General features: G+C 48.0%; 1 protein-coding gene across 4 annotated transcripts in view; it reads left to right on the forward strand.

The window, feature by feature from the left end:
- The window catches only part of CASZ1 (castor zinc finger 1), a gene marked incomplete at its 3' end in the record, with an annotated part of 444,050 nt that overhangs the window by 286,481 nt on the left and 136,803 nt on the right, over positions 1-20,766 (forward strand). For 3 of the 4 annotated variants that reach the window (XM_081870667.1, XM_081870666.1, XM_081870665.1), the window contains one exon: positions 3,484-3,577. In XM_081870667.1, coding sequence (XP_081726793.1) covers positions 3,574-3,577 — 4 coding nt within the window. In that variant the 5' untranslated portion in view covers positions 3,484-3,573. The remainder of the gene's footprint in view (positions 1-3,483; positions 3,578-20,766) is intronic. The other variant, XM_081870669.1, reaches the window with a different exon arrangement.

Genomic DNA, 20,766 nt, shown 5'->3' on the forward strand with positions numbered 1-20,766 from the left:
TTTTCCTGGAGGGAAAGGCTAACTGACCACGATGGCTGCGCTGTGTCTCAGAGGCGGTAATCCTTTTGAATGCCAGTTGCCGGAAACAGCAGGAAGGTTCCCCACAGGCATCTGGGTGGTCACTGTGAGGACAGGATGCTCGACTAGATGGGACCCCTGTCCCATCCCCTTCCCCAAACAATAAAACCTTTCACACCCGCTTTCGTCATGAGCAAGGCCAAAACTGAGTGCCCCAAATTTGATCTTCTCAATTTTGCACCCCCTCAGCTTGGCGCCCAGGGTGGTGTGTGTGATCATCTTATTCTTCAACCCAGGCAGGAATGATCAGAACAGCCATGGCTCAGCAGTTAGAGCCAATAGCCTGACTCAGTATGAGGCACCTTGCCGCTTTCCATCAAAATGTCTTGGGTCAGCCCTGCTTTTCTGGCACAGAGGTGTGTTGTTGTTGTTTAGTCATTTAGTCGTGTCCAACTCTTCGTGACTCCATGGACCAGAGCATGCCAGGCACTCCTGTTTTCCACTGCCTCCCGCAGTTGTTCAAACTCTTGTTAGTAGCTTTGAGAACACTGTCCAACCATCTCGTCCTCTGTCGTCCCCTTCTCCTTATGCCCTCAATCTTTCCCAACTTCAGGGTCTTTTCCAGGGAGTGACCTCTAAAAATTACCCCACCTTCCAAAATAGTAGAGGGACAACCACCCTCAGCCTCTCCTCCATGTACCTCCCCACCATTCCTGCCCCAAATTATTTTGTCACCTAGGTGAGGGAGAGGAGTTTGAGCCTTTCTTGGTCCAAGCTCTGCTGGTAGAGCACGGGGCTCTTAATCTCAGGGAGATAGGTTCAAGCCCCATGTTGAGCAAACCGTTCTGCATTGCAGGGGGCTGGACTAGATGATCCTTGGGGTCCCTTCCGACTCTACAATTCTATGATTCTAACCTGCTGTGCAGAATATAGAGCTTTGCCCTGCAAAAGGAGTGTGACAGGCCCACGCCAAGCCAAGCCACACACTGTTCTCTGCCAGGGCAGAGTCATCCCAAGCCATGTCAAATGAGCTGGTTGGAGGATACAATATGGAACAGGGAGGGGGGAAAGCACATAGCTTCCCGCTGTCGATGGGAGTAGGAAACCTGCTACCAGCTGCTTTCTTTACCAGCTGGTTCTATCATCTCTGTCTCTCCCCCGCCCCCCGCCAAGTATAGGGAGACCCCCATCCGGAAGTCTCACAATATTGCCTTTCCCCCCTCCCCCTTCCTTCAGCTCTGTCACTCTGTCACACTTTTGGAACATATGGCTTTAAATAATTCAATTTACTTTGCGTTGTGCTTTTGTTTGGTTTCCCCCCTCCCCTGCAACTGTTGTTGTTTTTCTACATATTTCTTCGCCCTCCCCTCTCCCTCCAGTTTTTACTTGAGTATGCTCAAGTTTAGCCCATGCGCAGAAGGGGAATGACACTCAGTCTCGGAACAGAGAAGATAGGAAGCTGCCTCATATGGAATCAGACTGTTGGTCCATCTCACTCAGTAGTTATTATCAGCAGTAGTATTTTATTTATATGCCACCCATCTGACTGGGTTGCCCCAGTCACTCAGTCTTGCCTACACTGACTGGCAGAAGCTCTCCAGGGCTTCAGGCAGGGAGGCTGCCCCAGACCTACCTGGAGACGCCATTGGGGATTGAACCTGAGAGCATCTGCATGCAAAGCAGATTCTCCAACCGCTGAGCTACAGCTCTTCCTCATGTTGTTCAGCAATGAAGGTTTGCAAGAGCACTCCTGATGGATGCAGAGCAGAGTGGAAAAGGGAAGAGGTGGCCAGAACTGAGGGCTTTCCTGCTCCCCACCCCACCTGTCTTTTCAAACTGTGGCGACTTACCCCCACATTAAATTCAGGAGTCAGTGCTCCTGTTGCACACCGCTTATGCTCCCATGTCAGTGGTGAGCACGCTACAGCTCTTCCTCTTTGTGCAGCAACGCTGGTGGCTATCCCATTGTTCCCTTGCACCAACTAAGGGGTGTGTGTGGAACATGGTGCCTTTTAAAAGCAAAGGGTTGTGTGCTACTGAGTTCCGCTCAGAGCAGAGCCGTTGAAATTAACGGACCTAAGCTAGCCATGCTTAGTAACTTCCACGAGGCAACTCCAAGTAGGACTTGCATTGGATACAGCCAAAGGGTGAAATTCAAAGTTGTATGGGTTTTGTTTTCTTTTTTCTACTTCTGTGCCGCTTAATATATTTAAAAATATCTCTGAGCAGTGTACAAAAAAGAACCCACAGCAGGTTAAGTAAAATAATGCAAAAAGGCACGGTTACATATAAAAATGTTACATTAATACAAAGTTACTAATATAGATAGATCAATATCAAGTCATTTTCCTTCTGACACACCTTCCTGGTTCTCACCCAGGGTCCAAACAAATGCTCAGCTCACCACAAAAGTCTAACAATGAGAAGAGTTCCTGCAAACTGTGGATTTCACCCTAGTCTCTCACTTGCTTTTTTATGAGTAGGCCCAAAGTGGCTGGTACTTCCTCAGGCTTTCCACAGCTGTGTTCCCCCCATTCAGCAGCACTCTCCACACCCTGTTCCAGATGCAAGGGGTCTAGAGAATGAGAAAGGGTTCCACCTCCGCTCACAGCTCTTTCTTCACCCTTTGCCTCTCCTCCTCTTCCAGCTGCTATTCCATTCATTCCCCCCTCTCCTGCCCCCATTCGCTGTTGTGGGAGCCAGTTGTGAGGGCTGCAGAGTGGGGAACACCCTGCCATGCGAGTGCCAGTCCTTATGCCTGGCTTCCGCTGATGGGGTTGGTTAGGTGAATCCCTCCCAAAGTTTCTAGTCCCTATGAACTTTGATGGGTGCATCCTGTTTCTGATTGAAGGATGCCTTTGGGGTTGGGGCCATCGGCAGGCAACAGAGATGCAAGGGTAGAATGTCTTTGCCCTTCTGCCTTCTCTGTTTGTTTGCCCCAAATGCAGCTTTCAAATAAGAATAGAATAAAGACTGAGTGCTGCTCCAGCAAGAACATCTGAAGTGGGCACTCTGCCCAGCTCCTTCTGCCCAGGAGAACCGCTGTATTCATACCTTATTTATAATAAATATGCATATTATCTCACCTTTCTCTGCAAAGCAGATTCAAGACACATACAACAGGGGGAAAAACTTTTAAAAGCACAATGATACAACCATAAAATACAATGAAAGAGCAGATCATTAAAATGAGGGAGGGTCAACAGAACAATAAAATGGCAGAACCTAAAATATTTTGACTTTTTAAAAAGCTACTCAAATTATGTGCATGCCAGAAGAATTGACTGTGAACTACCTGTGGATCTCCCAGCAATAATAATATTAACACTAAATTGCCACTGGTAAAGCCAAAGGCCAGAGTGGGGAGGGGGACGCCTACTGCAATGGTAAACCCACTCATTTTCCTTTGCCTCAGTGTATATAATGCTAGCAGTAGTAACCTCTACCTCATTTTTCCCTCCTCAGGATGAAGTGACTTCACAGCTTTAAAATAAACCCAATAGCGGAATCTGATTCCTGGTCATCGAAAGGTAGGAGAGACCGCCAAGACCACAAATGGGTATGTCCGCCCACGCGGGTTCTTTTTTTCCTACCTTTCTGTGTCTCTGTGGCAATTTGTTGCTCCCGTCCATGTGGCTGGTCTTGTCTGTGTGTTTTTTGCCTGGTTTGTTAGCAAAAGAGTCACAGCTAGCGACGCAGGGAAGTGTCAGGCGCTGGCGCACCCCCTGTAAGCTATGTTGCCTCCACCTTCTCCAGCGTAAATGGATTGTGGACCAATGGTCTGAATGGTAGACAGGTCAAAGGTCTAAATTGGAAAAAGGCAGCTTCTTCTGTTTACAGGTGGCCGATGCGGCAGAACAAACATCTGTAGCTCAGCGGTAGCATAATATGCTTCTGTTCATGCTCCACATCCATGCCAAAGTGAGCTTTCTCATGGGAAGGGAAATGTGAGAAACGCCATCCGCACAATCACCATCCAGGTCAAGAAAAGCACTGTGCAGGGGGAGGTGTCATACAACTCTTGAGGTCAAAACATTTGTCACTGAAACATTAGTTTCCTAACAAATTGTCAGGGAACGGCAGCGTGGAAACCTGGGTGCTTTGGAATTGTCACCTGTCCAAATAATCGCTGCCCCCCTTTTGTCACTCTTCCCTCCCTCAGCCCTCCCCCAAGTTCCATTTTCTAAAAGTGGCCAATGCCAAATTTCACACTTGGTTCTCATAAAGTGAGCTAGTAAATGTGAGACGACAGTGGTACTTTCGGTTCTACTGGTGGTGAGAAGCAGCTTGCATTGTCAAATACTCCTACACAGGAAGGGGGGGGGGGAGAAATGATGCACATTCACACAAAAACAGTTTGGGGAAAAGCGAAGGAATATGAATATGGCATCGCTTTCCATTCCACGCTGTAGTCACCACATGCAGCACTGTTTCTTTTCCGCTACAGTTTGTCTTCCACCAAAAACAACATTTTGTAGTCTGTTGTGGGAAGATAATGTAATTTAAGTAATTTCTGTAATTAGTTATGTAACTGGCCTAAGTTTCATTGTCCTTACATTGTTCCACCCAATTCGTATCAGTGCAAAGGAAAGACGTTGAAAATTTGGGAGCTGAGGGGGATGTAATCAGTTACGGTTTGGGGGGACGGAACACAGCAACAATAAGTGAATACCAATCGTATTCGCTGAATTGATTTTCATTCCCGGGATGAATAAGCGAACTCTGCAATTCCTGTTTTCGGCAGAATGCTCTGACTTCCCTATTTGCAAGAACTGCCAAATCTGTAATCACTTTGCAAACTTTAGTTGCAACACATTCTGAAATTGAACACACAAGGCAACTGAGGCCTACTGAGGTTTTCCCAGATGGCATTACCTTCTTGGTCTGCCCTCTACTCTAGCCAGGTGCCAGCAGAGCAAGTGCCTCCCCCCACTTCTCTCCGAACTGAGCATCTCAGGAGAGCTGGGCCCCGCAGTGTCAGAGGTGACCGGTGGAAGGCCAATGTTATGTAAATATTTCTGCTGCAACATGGTGAGGAATGAGAGCCAGCCTTACACATCCATCCATCATCGACGAGATGGGCCTCTCTGGAGCCAGCGGGGTTTGTATGGAAGTGGCTGGCAGGGGAGGGTGGGGGGAGACACAGACAGAGGCAGCAAGTGCCCCGCTCATAAACTGTTTGTTTTCCTTTTTGTCCCTTTTGGTTTCGGGGCACCCCACTGGGCACCCAACTCTTTGCTTTGTCTGCACAACCTCTCCACCCACCCTCTTGGCCCTTCGCTCCACACGCAACCCCCCTTCTCCCTCTCAAATAAGATCTCTCCAGGGTTTTTTGCATTTCGGCTTCTCTCTTTCCAACTTCAAAGGTGCCCCTTCATTGTCCTGGAATCGGCAGGCAGTGGCCCTGAAACACGATCACAGCCAGGCACGGTGTAGGTCACCCCCTGAGCACCCTGCCTCGAGCCTTCAAAGGGATGGGCAGATGCTTCCCTTTGCATGCTTCACAACCCTGGTTACAGCTCTTTCCTCCTCCCTCCCTCCCTCTCTGGCCTCCATGCCCCCCTTGCTGCATCACTCTGTCACCACAGCTCAGTTCTCAGAGCATCTGCTTTGCGTGCAGAAGGTCCCCTTCGGCTAGGAGAGACCCCAGTCTGAAATCCTGGAGAGCTGCTGCCAGCCAGTGTAGACAGTGCTGAGCTCAATGGACCAAGGGGTCCAACTCAGGACAAGGCAACTTCCTATGTTTGTAGAGCAGACTGTACCACTTCATTCTGCAGGTGGGACATACCATTTGGGGAAGGGGTGTAGATCAGTGGTAGAGAGCCTCCTTTGCATGCGGAAGGTCTCAGGTTCCATCCTTGGTGTCCCCAAGAGGGGCTGGGAGTCCACATGGCTAGCTGCACCCAAAGTTTGACTCAGGATACAGCAGCTTCCTCTGCTCTCTCTTGCCCTGCTTGGAGGCACCGGCCTCCTGGTCCTACCAGTAGCATAGTTTGGCGCTAAACTGGATGTGAGGGAGATGGCACTCCACAATGAACAGGTGGGAAGTTGTGTTCTGCCCCCCGTTTTTCTAGCCCCCACCCCTTGCTGGTTTTTCTCTCCCTCCTCCCAGCCTCCAGTGAACCAAGATCTCCACACTTGGCATCTCAGGTGGTTTGAGATGTCTCCACTAGGACCGAGGAGCAGGAGTGGATCTACTATGAAATGAATGAAGTTTAAGCTTCAGGGTCTCTAATCCCAGAGGGGCCCCAGAAGTGACTTTAGTCCACATTGCTTAATTTTTCTTAGGTCAGTAGACCCAATTTGAGTTGCATGACTTGAAAACTATAAGGTGTAGGAAATCTTTATTCACACCAGTGACTTTGACATATGAGATAATCCAGTATAGCAATTTTAATCAAAATCTTGAGTTGTAGTAGTTATTTTTCTTAAAAAATAAATAAAATTGTGGTGATCTGTCATGGAACAACCCCATTGGAGAAGATAACAAGGGTTACCCATACCTTGTTGTGGGTTGTGAGGGGGACCCTATAACACTTCAAGCTCCAGGGCCCTCAAAATGTAGGTCTGCCACTGCCAAGCAGCCCTGGAGAGCTTGCCTACAACTGAGTAGGGAGCGTAAGGAAGGGTGTAGCGGGGAGTTTTGGAGCCATAATTTGTCCTGAGGGGTCAGTGTTGCAACCTCCCTGGCCTCAGCCCATGGGCAGCCCAGAGCAGCAGCAGTGGGTGGGTGGGTGGCGAGTAAAAGATGGCTTGGACTTTGTGTTGGGTGTCAAGTGCAAACTCCTCCGCCCTGCTCAGAGTTGGGAAAGCCATTTCAGATCTCCAGGAGCCGTTTGAGCCCCTCCCTAAGGATGGGGTCAGGATTCCTCAGCCTCCCTCTCCCATGGCAGAAAAAGCTCATAAGGAAATTAGCCTTCTCCCCTTCCCTTCCCTTCCCTTCCCTTCCCTTCCCTTCCCTTCCCTTCCCTTCCCTTCCCTTCCCTTCCCTTCCCAGCCAACCACCCCTCTATGTTTTCATTGGCTTCTTTACAATAAATTCAGAGCAACCCCCTTGTTGCAGTCTCTAGACAGTTTCTTAAGGTACCTCACCTTAAGTGTGTGCTTGTGTGCAGGGGGATATCTCTTTGCCCCCCCAGTCATAATTGGTTACATTTTTATTTTCTCATAGCCTTCACGATGGTCCTGGCCAACTGTTGGCTTGTCCCTGCGGCCTCATTAGGGAGGGCAAGACGCCTCTGCTCCCCAACAAGGCCTGCACCATTTTCTGAACTTGTTCTTGGGTTTTATCTTCAAGAGTCATTTGTTCCTCTCCCTCCGCCCCGACTTCTGTGGAGCCCAACAAATGCCTCATGCATGCAAGAGTGCCTGCGTAGCTTTTGAAGAACGAATACAAATAATGAATGAATGAGCACCACAGTCATCCAGCCGCCCTTTTCGTTGGCCTTCTATCTTCTTATTCACTCGTCCTCTGAAGGCTCTGCTTCCCCGTTTCTGCCACGTACCTTTCCTGGGTCTTATTTGACAGCAGCAAAATGGCACCTTATTGCACTGACACTGAACCAACAATAGCGCAAGTCTTAACACCAAGAGCGAAATGCAAAGGTGTTGTGTAGTGAATCGTAGAATAGTCCAACCTCCTGCAACGCCGGAATCTTTTCCCCAATGTGGGGCTCGAACCCACAGCCCTGAGATTAAGAGTCTCGTGCTCTGCCAACGAAGCTATGCCAGATATTCCCCCTGCCCTCAACTGGAGAGCACTTTGAGTCTCCCTCTCTCCCTCTCTTTCTTTTTCATCTACTCGGAAGCCTTCCTTTACTTCCCTGTCACCCTAATTGATTGCATTAACCTTTCAGCGTATTGGATTTCTCCGGCATCATGCAGAGAGATCTGTGCAATATGCTTATAATCTGGGCCGTAATGGACAGGGAGCAGTCGACAAACCCCCTTTGCCAACAGGTTCCCTGACAGATTGGCTTTCCGAAAACGAGTGGCCGGTGGGGGTGGGGTGGGGGCAGGGGGTTGGTTTGAGGCACGATGGAAAGGGCACGACATGAGTATCATTTGCACCTCTGGGTGTGTGGGGTTTTTTGGGGGGGGGGGCAATTGGTGTATAAATGCAAAGCAGGCTTTAAGTGCTGAGTATTATGACGGCTAAGTCCACCTTATTTATACGGCCAGGTCTTCATGAGCAAAATTTTCAGCGGGCATATTTATAAACATAGAAAATTATGAATGGTGTTGAAGCATGTCTGGGACAGGGGGGCTTTTCTCAGTCTCACATAACACTAAAACTCAAGATGAAATCAGCTGGTGGTCTAGGCGCAGGGCTGGCAAAAAGAAGGGCTGCTTGCAGCAGAGATGTTACGGTGGACAGTGTCTTCTAGTAGTTAGTGCGTTGGAGTAGAATCAGGGGGACCCAGGTTCAAATCTCTCCTTGACCATGAAGCTTGCTGGGTGACCCCCAATCCAGTCTACTACCTTGCAGCCTTATCTGCCTCATAGGGCTGCCATGAGGATGCAGTTGTTTTGGGGAGAACTATGCATTCCAGTTTGAGGTCTTGCGGAGGAAAGGCAAGATAATAAATGCAATAAATGGCCACCTGCTTAGCTTGCATACACACCGTGCATTTAAAGCTCATTGAAAGCAACCTGCTTATCGCAGAGATTCCTGAGAACTGTTATTTGCCCCTTACAGAGCAACAATTCCCAGCATCCTTAAACTACACTTCCCAGGATTCTTTGTGGGGAGGCATGTGCTATAAATATGGTGTGCATGCAGCCTCAGCTGCTGTTTTATTTAAATGGTCATAGAAACCAATCAGCCCATTCATGACCGCTCACATATAATTGCTGAGCAGAGCCTCCATGTCCAGCAGCACTCTACCTCTGACAGCCAGATACTGGGAATGAACAACAGGAAAAGGCCTTGCTCTTCCTGTTCTTACTCAGGAGGGTCACTGTATGGCAGGATTCTGGATGCTCTTCTTTGCCTTAAGCATCTAATTGTTCTTTTGAAAGGGTCTGTTAAAACCAAAGCAACCAATTGCGGGAACTTGCCCAGAGCTGGCTTCCATTGCTTTTTTTAAAAAAATGCAGGTGGAGCCTAGAGCGTAAACTGAAACCGGAGCAAAAGCAGGCAGCCAAGCTGATCATTCCGTCATTTTTTTGGTCTGGGCGGCTGGGGAGCGTGGAGGGGCTTGGGCAACTCATATGTGGTTTGTCTCCCAGTTAAATCCGGGTCCCCTTTAGTACTGTGGAGACTCTAAAGTGTGCTTGCACTTGTGTCTGCAAGGGCTGCCTAAGCTCGTCTTTAGAGGCTGCCCTAACAGCTCACGACGGTGGTGGGGATGAGAATGTTTCCTGGCACCAATAGATAGATATTTTATTGACAATGTTTTAAAACGTATAAAAGAGCAACTGGAAGCCCATATGATGGTAAATTTGCAAAGATCTCCCGTAAATGCCAGGGTAGCTTTTCCCTTTATATATAAAACATCTCTTCCCCAACCTGGGATGGGATGTTCGACTGAGCAGGGGACATTCTGGGAAGAGGAGTCTGTGGATGGAATCACCTTGAAGCATTACCCTGGGCAAAACTCTGTGATGGGCAAAATTTTGAGGAGCACAGGAGGCTTGTGGCGTCATTCATTCATTGCATTTATATCCCACCTTTTTCTCCATGGTAGTGTACATGATTCTTCCGCCGCTTTCATTTGTTCCACGCAACAATCCTGAAAAATAGGTTAGGCTGAGAGGTCATGACTGGCCCAGTGAGAGCTCCACGGCAGAGTGGGGATTCAAACCATGGTCTCCCAAATTGTAGTCCAGCACTCTAACCACTGCACAACACTGCGTCAGAGATTACATATTTCACTTCAGAGAAGCAAAACCTTCACTTGCACAATACATTTTTGGCGTGTGCGTTGGTACCAGAGCTTGACACCATCTTGCCTACCGGAAGTGGGTGACGAGGAGCGTTCAAAAGAAGTGGTGTGTGTTGGTGTGTGTGAGAGAGGATGAGAGTTCACTGAGATGAAGCAAAGGAGGGAAGAATGGAAAAGAGGGATTCAAAGAAGACGGCAGCACCTCTGAATGGAAGAGTAAACAGGCGCTGGGCGGCATTAAGTTAATTGATTGCTCTGCAACAGGCGGAACACTGTGTTATTCTGTCGCCGTGGCAACAACCCCCCAAAATTGTCAGCCTGTTCGGATGAAGTGAAGCGAGACATTGTCTAATTTGCGGTGATCTGGGTGTTTGTTTTTCCTTCTGAGGGGGCGGGGATCCATTGATCTGTTGTTTGCTCAAAACTCTCGCTCTAGTTCTTTTCTCTTTTCTTTTTTTAGAATAATCATCATAATAACATTTTCTTTATTAAAAAAAAATCAGAGGTGGTTGGAAGCAGGGGGGTCGAAATGTTGATTGTTTCCTCAAGTTACCTTGGTTTCGTCACATGGGCCGCAGAGGTGAAAAACAAAAAAAGTCATCTCCTTGCTTAACCTCACCAGGGAGGGAATTAGGAGCGTTGCTGAAACCTGGAGTTGATTCATATCTTCCTCATGGAAGCCATGCAAAATTTCAGCTTAGCGATCCGAAACATCTTGTTTTCTTTGCCAGGGCAGGAGTTGGATGGGTGGGAATTAAAAGAAAGCAATATCCAACATGTTCTTTAAAAGAAAAAAGAAAACCTTTCCCGAACAATTTTAATTTAATAATTCAGTATTTATTTGCCAGCTGAGTGCTGTATAAAAGATTGATCCATAGCAACTTCTGCTTCCAGATTATATAGTCTGTGCCAGTTTGTAAGACCCTTTCCATTGCCCCCACCAACTGAAAGTGTTGGAAACTCAGATCTATAAGCTAATTGCCAAATTGCACCTTAAGCCTAGGTTACAGTCGCCACAATGGACTGGCTAGGTACCTTTTTTGCAGTGAGATGGTGATGGTGATTCATTTCACTTACACACCGCTTTATATTGTAAAGGAAAAAAATCTCAGAGTGGTTTACAACACATTAAAACATCAAGTAAAAGAATCCAGACTAAAACAAATGCAAGCTTCAAGGAAAATATTTCAGATCCATTTGCTTTCCCCATATTTACTTACCAACTTAATTTATAGAGCTGCCCCATTGCAGAAGTACTCTAGGAAGCCAGTGTGGAGTAGTGGTTAAGAGTCTCAAACTAGGACTTGGGAGATCAGGGTTCAAATCCCCACTCAGCCAAGAAGCTCACTGGGTGAACTTTAGCCAGTCATAGCCTTTTAACCTACCTCACAGGGTCATTGTAGGGATTAACTGAGAGGTGTGTGAACCATGTACTCCTTGGAGGGATATAAATGGGGTGGGGGAGCTCTTCTGCTGACCTGCTTAAGAAGGTTGGAGGTACCAACCAAATGGAGATATCAGTCGCCGACTTGGCATCCAGAGACTTCCATGTGGTCGCAATTGAACCCACACCAGTCGCAAAATGCGCCTGGAGCTTGGGGGATTTTGAGCGCTGGTTGGGGACAAGAAGAAGCTGAGCAGCCTAACTCAGCTAGAAGGAGAAGTCAGTGATTATTCATTTTCATTGATTCCAATAACATATATTCACCTGCCAAAAGGCACTCTAGGCAGACGTAACACGGCTTACTGACACATCATGAATAAAAGAGTATGGTGTGGCAGGAAAGCAAAATCACAGGAAAGCAAAATCTCGGGTTCTTCACCACCATCCTCCTTGCTCTCACTTCACAGTGACTCGGTGGCCCGGTTAGCATTTAACACTAAGCCGTGGTTAGCCAAACCATGATTTGTCTGTCACTCAGCTGATTCAACAAAACCATGCCTTGATTCTCCAAAGTTTGGTTTCATTTTCCAGCTGCTTCTGCCTTTGGAGCTTGGCAAGTGGCTATGGTGGGTTGGCCAAGCAAGCCATGCTTAAGGAAGGCTGCTCGTATAAATCAAGCCAAGGTTCATAAAGCAACAACAAAAACTTGGCTTCAGATCATGGTTTGTTGGCAGTAAACAAACCATAGTTCAGGCACAAGGCAAGGGTCACTCGTAATTCTATGCAGTGGTTTAATTCACCACAGTTTATTAAACCCTGGATCAGTGTGTGAAGAGAGGGTCTTTAAATATTCCCATTTTACAGGATGGTAGAACGGAGACTGAGAGAAGGTTCCCACTCAGTGGACATTCAGCAGAAAGACCTCAGGCTTATATCCAGATCTCCCATTTCATGGGCCTACAGTGAATCAAGTAGACAACAGCCAAATCTCACCTTGCTCTCCCCATGAACCTGACCCTGCCCTTAGAGCACATGCTTGACTATGGAGTATTGGTCTCCAAAGTGGAGCTACCATTTTTATTTTTTTCTGGATCACAATACACTGGTGCCTATAAGCCGAGAGGAATATGGCATGGGGAGGAACCCATTTATCCCCTGGATTCCTTGTTCTTCCTCTTCTCCTGTCTTCTGAATGTATTTCCTCTTCCATGCTTCTTCCCTTTCCTCCTTTTCTGCCCTGCCTCTTCCCTTGGTCATCATATGTTCCTGTAGATATCAGGTCCTATGATCTAGGAAAACACACACACACAAGCTGAGATTCCTGTATTGCAGGGGGTTGGACTGGATGACCCTCGGAGGGCCCTCCCAACTCTACAATTCTGTGATTCCTTTTTTCCACCCTCTCCCACGCAGCTGTTGCGTGAATTTCACTGAGGGTTACCTTGCTGGGTTCAGGTTTGGCGGCGAGTTGGGGCAGCGTCTGGTGCTAAACATCATCTTCCGACCCAATCCCAGAATGGAGTGGGTTTTCCTGGGGGCGCTACAGTTCTGCAGGTATGATGCACATTTGTGTTACGTGTGTGTTTTCGAAAAAAGAGCAAACTGTTTGACTGGCAGAAGCGGCAGTTGAAACGAGGTGGTTATTGGCGTCAGGAAAAGCTAAATAACCCTGTAACTGGTATGAAGGTGAATTCATGGTCTGGTGAGCACTGAAAATATGAGAGTTCTCTAGACAGGCAGCGTGGAGCAGGAAATAACAGCGCAGAAGCTTCCGAGGAAACCTGGATAGCCAAGGGCAGGGCATCAGGACAAGAGGGGTCTGCTAGCGGCTGCGTAAGCAGGGTGGCACATTTTTATATCGCCTGGAGCAAAATTCAGAAATCTGATCAACCTCATTTTTTAAAAAAAAGGAAAAAAGGAAGGAAGGAAGAAGAAGCAAGTTGCTAGTTCTCAGGCTTCTGGAGAACAGCTTGAAAACATCTCCAGTGGGGATGGAGGGGGCGTTGTTTAGTTCAGTTTGCATTTAAAGGTTTGTGCTTTCTGAGACAATACGACCGCCAACCAAAACACAGCCAAATTTGCACTTTCCAAATTTTGCAATGTGGTTTTCTGGCCAAGTAATATACACAAAAATGCACATACTACGGTGTCTAGAAATTCACATTTCAGTGAAAATAATTTAGACAAATGTGCTATATTAGTGAAAACCAGGCTCATAAGTTGATGTGGAGAACTGAAGCAAATATGATCAGATAAATGAGAAAGTGAGAGAAAACTGAAATTAACAAATTCTCCCATCTTTAGTCTCTAGGCTTGGCCTTTACGCCTGTGCTGCCCTTCCTTTTTGCCAGGAAATTTCCAAGAAAGCAAACTGTGAAAATAAACAAAGCAAAACTGTTTGCAGGTATTACTCCTACGCAGATGCAATCTCCTTGCAGGGAAGGAGAAACAGATTTTTAAAAGAGAGGAGAAAGCCCATGCTTCACCTTTGTATATATGATACACAGCCACAAGAGGCTTTTATCTCTGCTACGAACACATGGATCAGGGCTGCTGCTAGCGGTCACATAAAATTATAGGGCGACACTTTGTACCTGATGGTGTAGGGAGTTTCCCCTGCAAGGGGATTCTATCCGGGCAAGTAGTGGGAGGGGAGGAAGAATGCATGAAACAGCCTTTCATTGGCATCAGTAATGCCGGTGTGTTTTTCTCCAGAGTGGCAGAAAAGTGCATGAAACCCTTTGAACAATGGGTTGGGGGCTACAGTAGGAACAAAGTGTATTTTGGGGAAAGGGGGCACGCTTTGTCCCCAATGTTAGATTTCTGAAAGATTAGGTTAGACGTTAGGTTTCTGGCATATTTCATATTAATGCTCCCATCTAAGACACATTTTTCTATAGGTTGTTTCTGCTCAGAGCACACCCATTTAAATGAAAGGATGTAGCTAACTTAAGGCCATTCATTTCAGTAGGGTCTACTCTGATCAAAACCCACTTGGATCGTCTCCTCTGAAGTCCTGTTGATTTTGATGGAGTTAGTGCAAGTTAAGCAAGCTTAGGACTGCCACCTCCTTTTAATTCCTTGTATTTTATTATTCAGTCATAATACACATTTGTGAAAAGGGCTTTCCACCTAGCAACCACAGGGAGACAGCAGTTGTGGGGCAGCGTCCTTTCCTCCCCCCACCCCCACTTTGCCACCTGTGCATAGATGTCAGCTATGTCGGTCTTGCAGAGTTTGGGCTGAATGTGCTCCACTCACAAGTATGTTCCATAAAGTGCATAGAATCATATAATTGTAGAGTTGGGAGGGACCCTGATGGTCATTTGAACCAACTCCATGCAAGCAGGAATCCTGCCCACAGCCGTTGCTGGATGGGCTCCAACCACCAACCTTCAGGTTACAGCCAGCTGCCACATGGATGACCCATTGCACCACATGGATGCACAGACAAGCTGGCCAATGCTTGCTTGGAGCTCCATGGCTCCTGCCTGGACAAAATCTGTGCTCCTTGCTTCTTGCCTAAGTTGCACGGACCTGATGACTTTGCAAGCAGGACCCTCAAAGTCTGGCTGGAGCAAAAAAATTGTTTCATTTTATTCCTTAGGCTTTTACCCCAATATTTCCCACAAAGAAATATGTGGCTCTCTCTCTCTACTCCCTGCCCGCTCCTAGCAACTATACCCTCACAACAAGCCTGCAGTGCTGGTTGGCCGAGAGGTAGCAAGAGCACCCAGCGAGCCTTGCAGTTGAAGGAAGGATTTCAGCTTCGCCAGCCCAAGCCTGACACTTTAATCATGACACCGCACTGGCTCCCCAAAGGGACTCTGATTAATTGGTGGCAAGGATCTGGGAATTCCGCAGTGCCCGTGTTAACATTCCAGGGCGAGACGGCAAGCAAGGTGTGCAGGTGGGCCCAGTGCCAACTCTCTTGTGCGACCCACAGAAGAGGCGGGAGCAGCAGCCGACCAACCCCTTAGCCTCCCCCTTCCTGGCTTTGGGCTTTTTCTTACTCATTTATTTACTATTATTTCCCCCACCTGCTTGCCTGGCACTGTAAGAAGCAAAGCAAGCAGGGAGGAGGAAAGCAGGAACGAGAAAAAAGGATTTAGTAACAATCCTGAACATTGCAAAACTTTTATATATATATCCTTTTGAATAATGTGTCACAGAAACTGATGGATGATAAAGGGGGAGAAAGGGCCCTGCGAAGAATCCGGCTCAGCCAGTTTCTCTTATTTATTAAAGAAAGAAAAAAAAAGCTGAGATAATTAACTTTTTTTGTTTTGTTTGCGGGCGACTCCCCAGACTGGCAACTCCAGGGCGCCTGGCAAATGGAGCTTGGTATCAGCTCTGCCAGAGTGGCACAAAGCAAGCCAGATATGCCTAGTGACTGCCTCGAAACTGACAGAGTTTGTTGGTTTCAAGTGGCCAGGAAGGATCCCCAGATTGCAGGCAAGGGTCGGGAATCCCTGACATCAGAAGGAGCCCCTTGAGTTCCAGCTTTGTCTTTGCGAAGCCATCCCAGTCGAGAAAGTGGAACTGTCTGAGCCTTGCTGGGTGTCACCAGGACTAGGGAAAAGCAAGCAACATTAACTTCTCCAACTGGGGACATTGGGGATTCCAATATCCCATATGTGTATTCATCCCATATATGCCTAGGAGTAGATATTTCCGCAGTGGAGCTAAAGTGTTTCCCTATCCTTTGAAAAGGGATAGAGTAGCTCATTGCTTTTATACCAGCCTTTCCCAACTTGGTGCCCTCCAGATGTTCTTGAGCTCCATCTCCCATCAGCCACAGACAGTATGGCCAGGGATGATATCTGTAAAGCACCACGGGGAGGCTGCTCTAGGTCAGGGGTAGGGAACTGGCACCCCAAACCCACAAACTTCAATTTCCAACATCCTTGACTGTTGGGCATGCTGGCTAGAGCAGATGTGTGCTGGAGTTCAAAAACATCTGGAAGCCTTCAGGTTCCCCATCGTTTTTCTGGAACAGGGCTAACCAGTGTGATGCTCTGCAGATGGAGGGCACCATGTTGGAGCAGGGAGGGGGATCTGACTCTAGACCAGGGTTTCCCAAACTTGGGTCTGCAGCTGGTTTTGGACTACAATTCCATCATCCCTGACCGCTGGTCCTGCTAGCTACGGATGATGGGAATTGTAGTCCAAAAACAGCTGCAGACCCAAATTTGGGAAACCTTTCTCTAGACAAATGGATTTGCAGGTCTTAAACTACAAGAGGGCAGGTTTTGGTTGACATCGGGGGGAACCTAATGGAACCAGTTTCCTAGAATGGTGGTGGGGTGGGCGCTCCCTTGCTGGGGGTCTTAAAGCAGGAGGTTTGGGGCTGCTCTAGATCTCTGAGTTCCTAGAAGGAGCTGGACGAGTTGACTAGTGAAGCCCTCTCCAACACTACGGCTCCATTATTCTTTATCTACAGTGTGGAAAGTCAAACTGGGGAGTGTGGCGGGGGAAGGAATGAGATATTTCTGTTCTTCCCTTTAGTTGTGGGATCAGGCACACAAAACTGAGTGATGGCAAGGTCCAGCCTGAGATAACTGATGAAGTAGGAAGGTGCTTCAAGCAGTGGAGGTGGAAGAGGGTGGTAGTGGTAGAGCAGTGGAACTTCAGGCCGGGGGGGGGTGTGGCAGGCAACTGTGGCCCTCTAGACCTCTCTGGCCCTAGGAAATCTCCCCACACTAGAAACCCCTCACTGGCTTAGCTTTGCCTTGAGTGTTTTTTGATACGCCCTTGAATCCTGACCATGTCTTTTGCTTGTCTGAATGGTGGAAGGGGGGTGGGTGGCGAGAGTGTGCGTAGAAGGCAGTCTACTGCACAAAGGTTTTTAAATATATATATACACTTGTTGACCTGCCCACTTTTGCCTCTGGGCCTCCCCCCAAAGGTTGCCCAGGAAAGACCCAGCAAACAGATGAGGGAGATCAACTCAACTCAAGATTGAGTTTGCCTGGACTGAGGGAGCACCAGCAAATCTTGAGGCTATATAAGCTGACAGTGGTACTGGATTGGCTCTTTAGTGTTCTGTGATTCCCAAGAGAAAGAGGATATTAGTCTGTGACATGTTTGTACTCAAAAGGACCTGAATTTCCCACCCTCCTCAGACTAGTGGCCTCTGAGTCAGCTGCACAGCAGGTAAACTAAGAGCCAAAACCCTGATGTCTAACCTGCAAGGTCTTAATGGATTGATTTTGTTCAAGCATCATTTTGAGGGAGGATGGTCCATTTCAGACACTCCTAGTTTTTCAGCACAAAATGTGCCGTCCTCTCCCTTGCTTTTAGCTTTTGGCAGAAAACAAAGCTCTTTCATTTAACATATGCTGTGGACCAAAAAGACTGGGAGGATTTTTTTTAAAAAAAGGTTTTTCTTGTTATTTTCCCTTTCTTTTTATTTTTTGAAACTCAAGGATGTGTCATTTTTTTTGTTTCAATTTAGCATTGGAGAATTTTATAATTTAGTAATTAAAATCTCTGATAGGCTTTAGAAATTGCAGCTAATTGAATTTAATGGGAAGATGATTTTCAATTTTATTTGATTACCCAGACCCCTGGCATTGGTATTTATGGGGAAAAAATGGGAAATGTGCAGTGTGGGCTAAGATGGCATAATTGAATTAGGGCTAATCGGATTTCTTCGTCATGAATTTCACTATAATTTTCCTATAATTTTCCATTAGATATCTAGTTTACAAATATTCACAAAGAAATGAAGCTCTTTCGGAATGGAGATTGCTGGCTAACAGGATTACCAAGGCGATTGCATGGTGATGCCAAGCCAGCCTCCTTCGATAATGCAATCGCTACGTCTGCCTCACACTCTCCTCCCCCCAGTCCTCCACTTCTGCCTCTCCCCCCCCCCCAAACACCCCAAGATCCTTGGTATCACCCTGGCACCACCCTACTTCCTTCATTTCCATTTATTTTGCTAGTTATCCGCATGTGCTTTTAATCTGAGAACTCGTGCTTAACATCAGAAGTGATGGGGGGACCTTTTTTCCATCAGAGGGCCACATTTCTTCCTGGGCAAGCTTCCAAGGGCCATATGCCAGTAATGGGTGGGACCAGAGTCGGAAATGGTCAGAACTGGTTTGTGATGGCCTGGGAATCTGATTCAGAGGCTGAACCGGAGGAATCCCAGCCTGCACAGGATTCCCTGCCTCCAGGGCCGGCTGAACTGGGGCAGGGCCTTGATTCTGAAGCGCCTGCACCTGTGCCGGATCCTCAGGAGCAGGCACCAGATGAATCCACTCTGGCTCCAGAGGTGGTTGAGGACTCAGTGCCTACAGGTGAGTCTCCCCCTGGGCCCAGTAACCCTTCAGCCTCTCCTGAACTGCAGAGGCTCAGGGCAGAGAGGCGAAGGGAACTGGTTTCTCCCAGGAGGAGTGTTCGCCTTAAGGCCAGGAGAGGTGGGTCTCCTGGGGGCCGGGACCACCCCTGGCCTCAGAGAAGATAAAGGCCAGTCAGCCCGGTCCCAGGTTGCGGGAGCAACGTTGTTGATGAGCTGTTTCGGCCAGCATCCAGTCCTGTTTCCCCCAGAGTTCCTGTCCTTGCCCGGCTTCCTGCTGTGGACCCCGCTTCGCCCGAGGAGGACTGTCTGCCGACCCTCAACTCAGGTCCTCACCCCACGGTAACCTCCCCCCCCCCCCGGACCAGCACAGTGTTGTTGGAAACAGCAGGAGGACATTTAGCACAATTTGCTCTAAAGTGCACACCCCAGTGGCGTAGCAATGATTGCCCCGGTTGCATAATTCTGAAGGGCGCAACCAGGCACCCCCACAGCAGTCTCCCTCATTGATGCTGTGTGGCTGAGCTCCTGCTACCTTCCAGAGCTACGGGGAGGCAAGCCAGGCCCAGGCTAGATCTTTGGGGTTCAGGCAGTGCCTCCTCCGCCTCATGGCTGCTAAAGGGACCCATGGAGACCCCAACCCTGGGCTGGCTGAGAGACGAGGTTGGTCTGGCTATCCTTGAACAGTGCACAAAGCGTTGGGCCTGCGGGGAGGGAAGGAGAGCAGGGGGGCGGGCGCTCCATGTACATGCCAGAAGCCGCTACTGGAGTACAAGCAGCTAGCCCAGCTGCTCGCTTGCTGTCCACCTGCCTGCCTCCACTCCAAGCCAGCCATTCTCCTCTCTTTCCCTCTGCTCTACCAGCACGGGTACCTAACAATGTGCCCCCAACCCCCCTGCCTTGCCGCTGCCACCCGCACTGCCCCCCGAGGAAGGAGGAAGAAGAAGATGGGAAAGCACCTCCTGGACTCCGTTCACTCTCCGTGCTGGCTCCACACATGCCCCCACTGCGTGCCTTCACCCCAGCTGCCCATTCCACCAGAGGGGGCACAGCACTTGCCCCGCCCTGGGCACCGGTAACCCACGCTATGCCACTGGTGCACCTTAATCATTTAGAAAAAAAGTTTGTTCGTTTTTCAGCTTACAACAAAAACGCAAACTTGATCCCTTTTCTTGCGTAACCTGCTTTAACTTGTGCACACGTTAACAGTTTTCAGGCAGCAGTTTCTATCCTGGCGTGGCTAGACCTGAGGCAGAATCTTTCCAGAAGCTCAAAAATAGTTTAATTCCACATGCTCCTTTGCCTGGAGACATGCATTGCTTGCTTTTCGTTGCAAGAGTAACTGGGCAGTAAAGACAATCTCCTTTAATAATCCAGCCTCGCCAATGCCTGTTTGTATGTTTGTTTGTTTGTTTGTTTGTTTGTTTGTTTGTTTGTTGTTTGTTCCTTCCTTTGTCACCCATTTAGCAAATACCCTAAGCCAGGCCTCTCCCAAGCATCTCAGATTTATTGAGGCTGTCCCTAAAGTATCATAGATCCCAAGTGGAAGGACTGGGAAGAAAGCCTGTGCAGGGAGGGAGGGAGGGAGTGGATGCTCCACGAAAAGTTGCAAAAAGTAGCAGCAGACAGTGAGCCTGAAGGTTGTCAACTTCTGACTTTATGTCTTAAGGGGCAGCTGTGTCCTTAGGCCTCACATCCTGGAGGGATACCAGGGTGCTATGCATGGTTCCTCAAAACTGGGAAGAGAAGATAATCCAGACAGTGCATCAGAAGGGAGGTAGACAGTGGAGAAAACTCCCATGTGCTTTAGGTTGCATCCATACCATGCATTTGAAGCACATGGCTTCCCCTAAAGAATCCTGGGAACTGCAGTTTGTTAAGGGTGCTGTGAATTGCGGTTTTGTGAGGGGTGAACTGCAGTTCCCAGGATTCTTTGGGGGAAGCCATGTGCTTTAAATGTAAGTCAGATGGGTAGCTTTTAAATAAATTATTATTATTATTATTATTATTATTATTATTATTATTATTATTATGGTGTGATCTTAGAATCATAGATAACTGAATCATAGACTCAAGCAAAGAGCAGAAGCTAAAATAGTCCTACCAGGTTGAGAGAAAAAACACTGGCCACTGCAGTGTGCGAAACGTAACTGAAACCTGGGTCTTCATCC

Source organism: Podarcis erhardii (assembly GCF_964252035.2).
Source record: "Podarcis erhardii genome assembly, chromosome: 7".
NCBI lineage: Eukaryota > Metazoa > Chordata > Lepidosauria > Squamata > Lacertidae > Podarcis > Podarcis erhardii.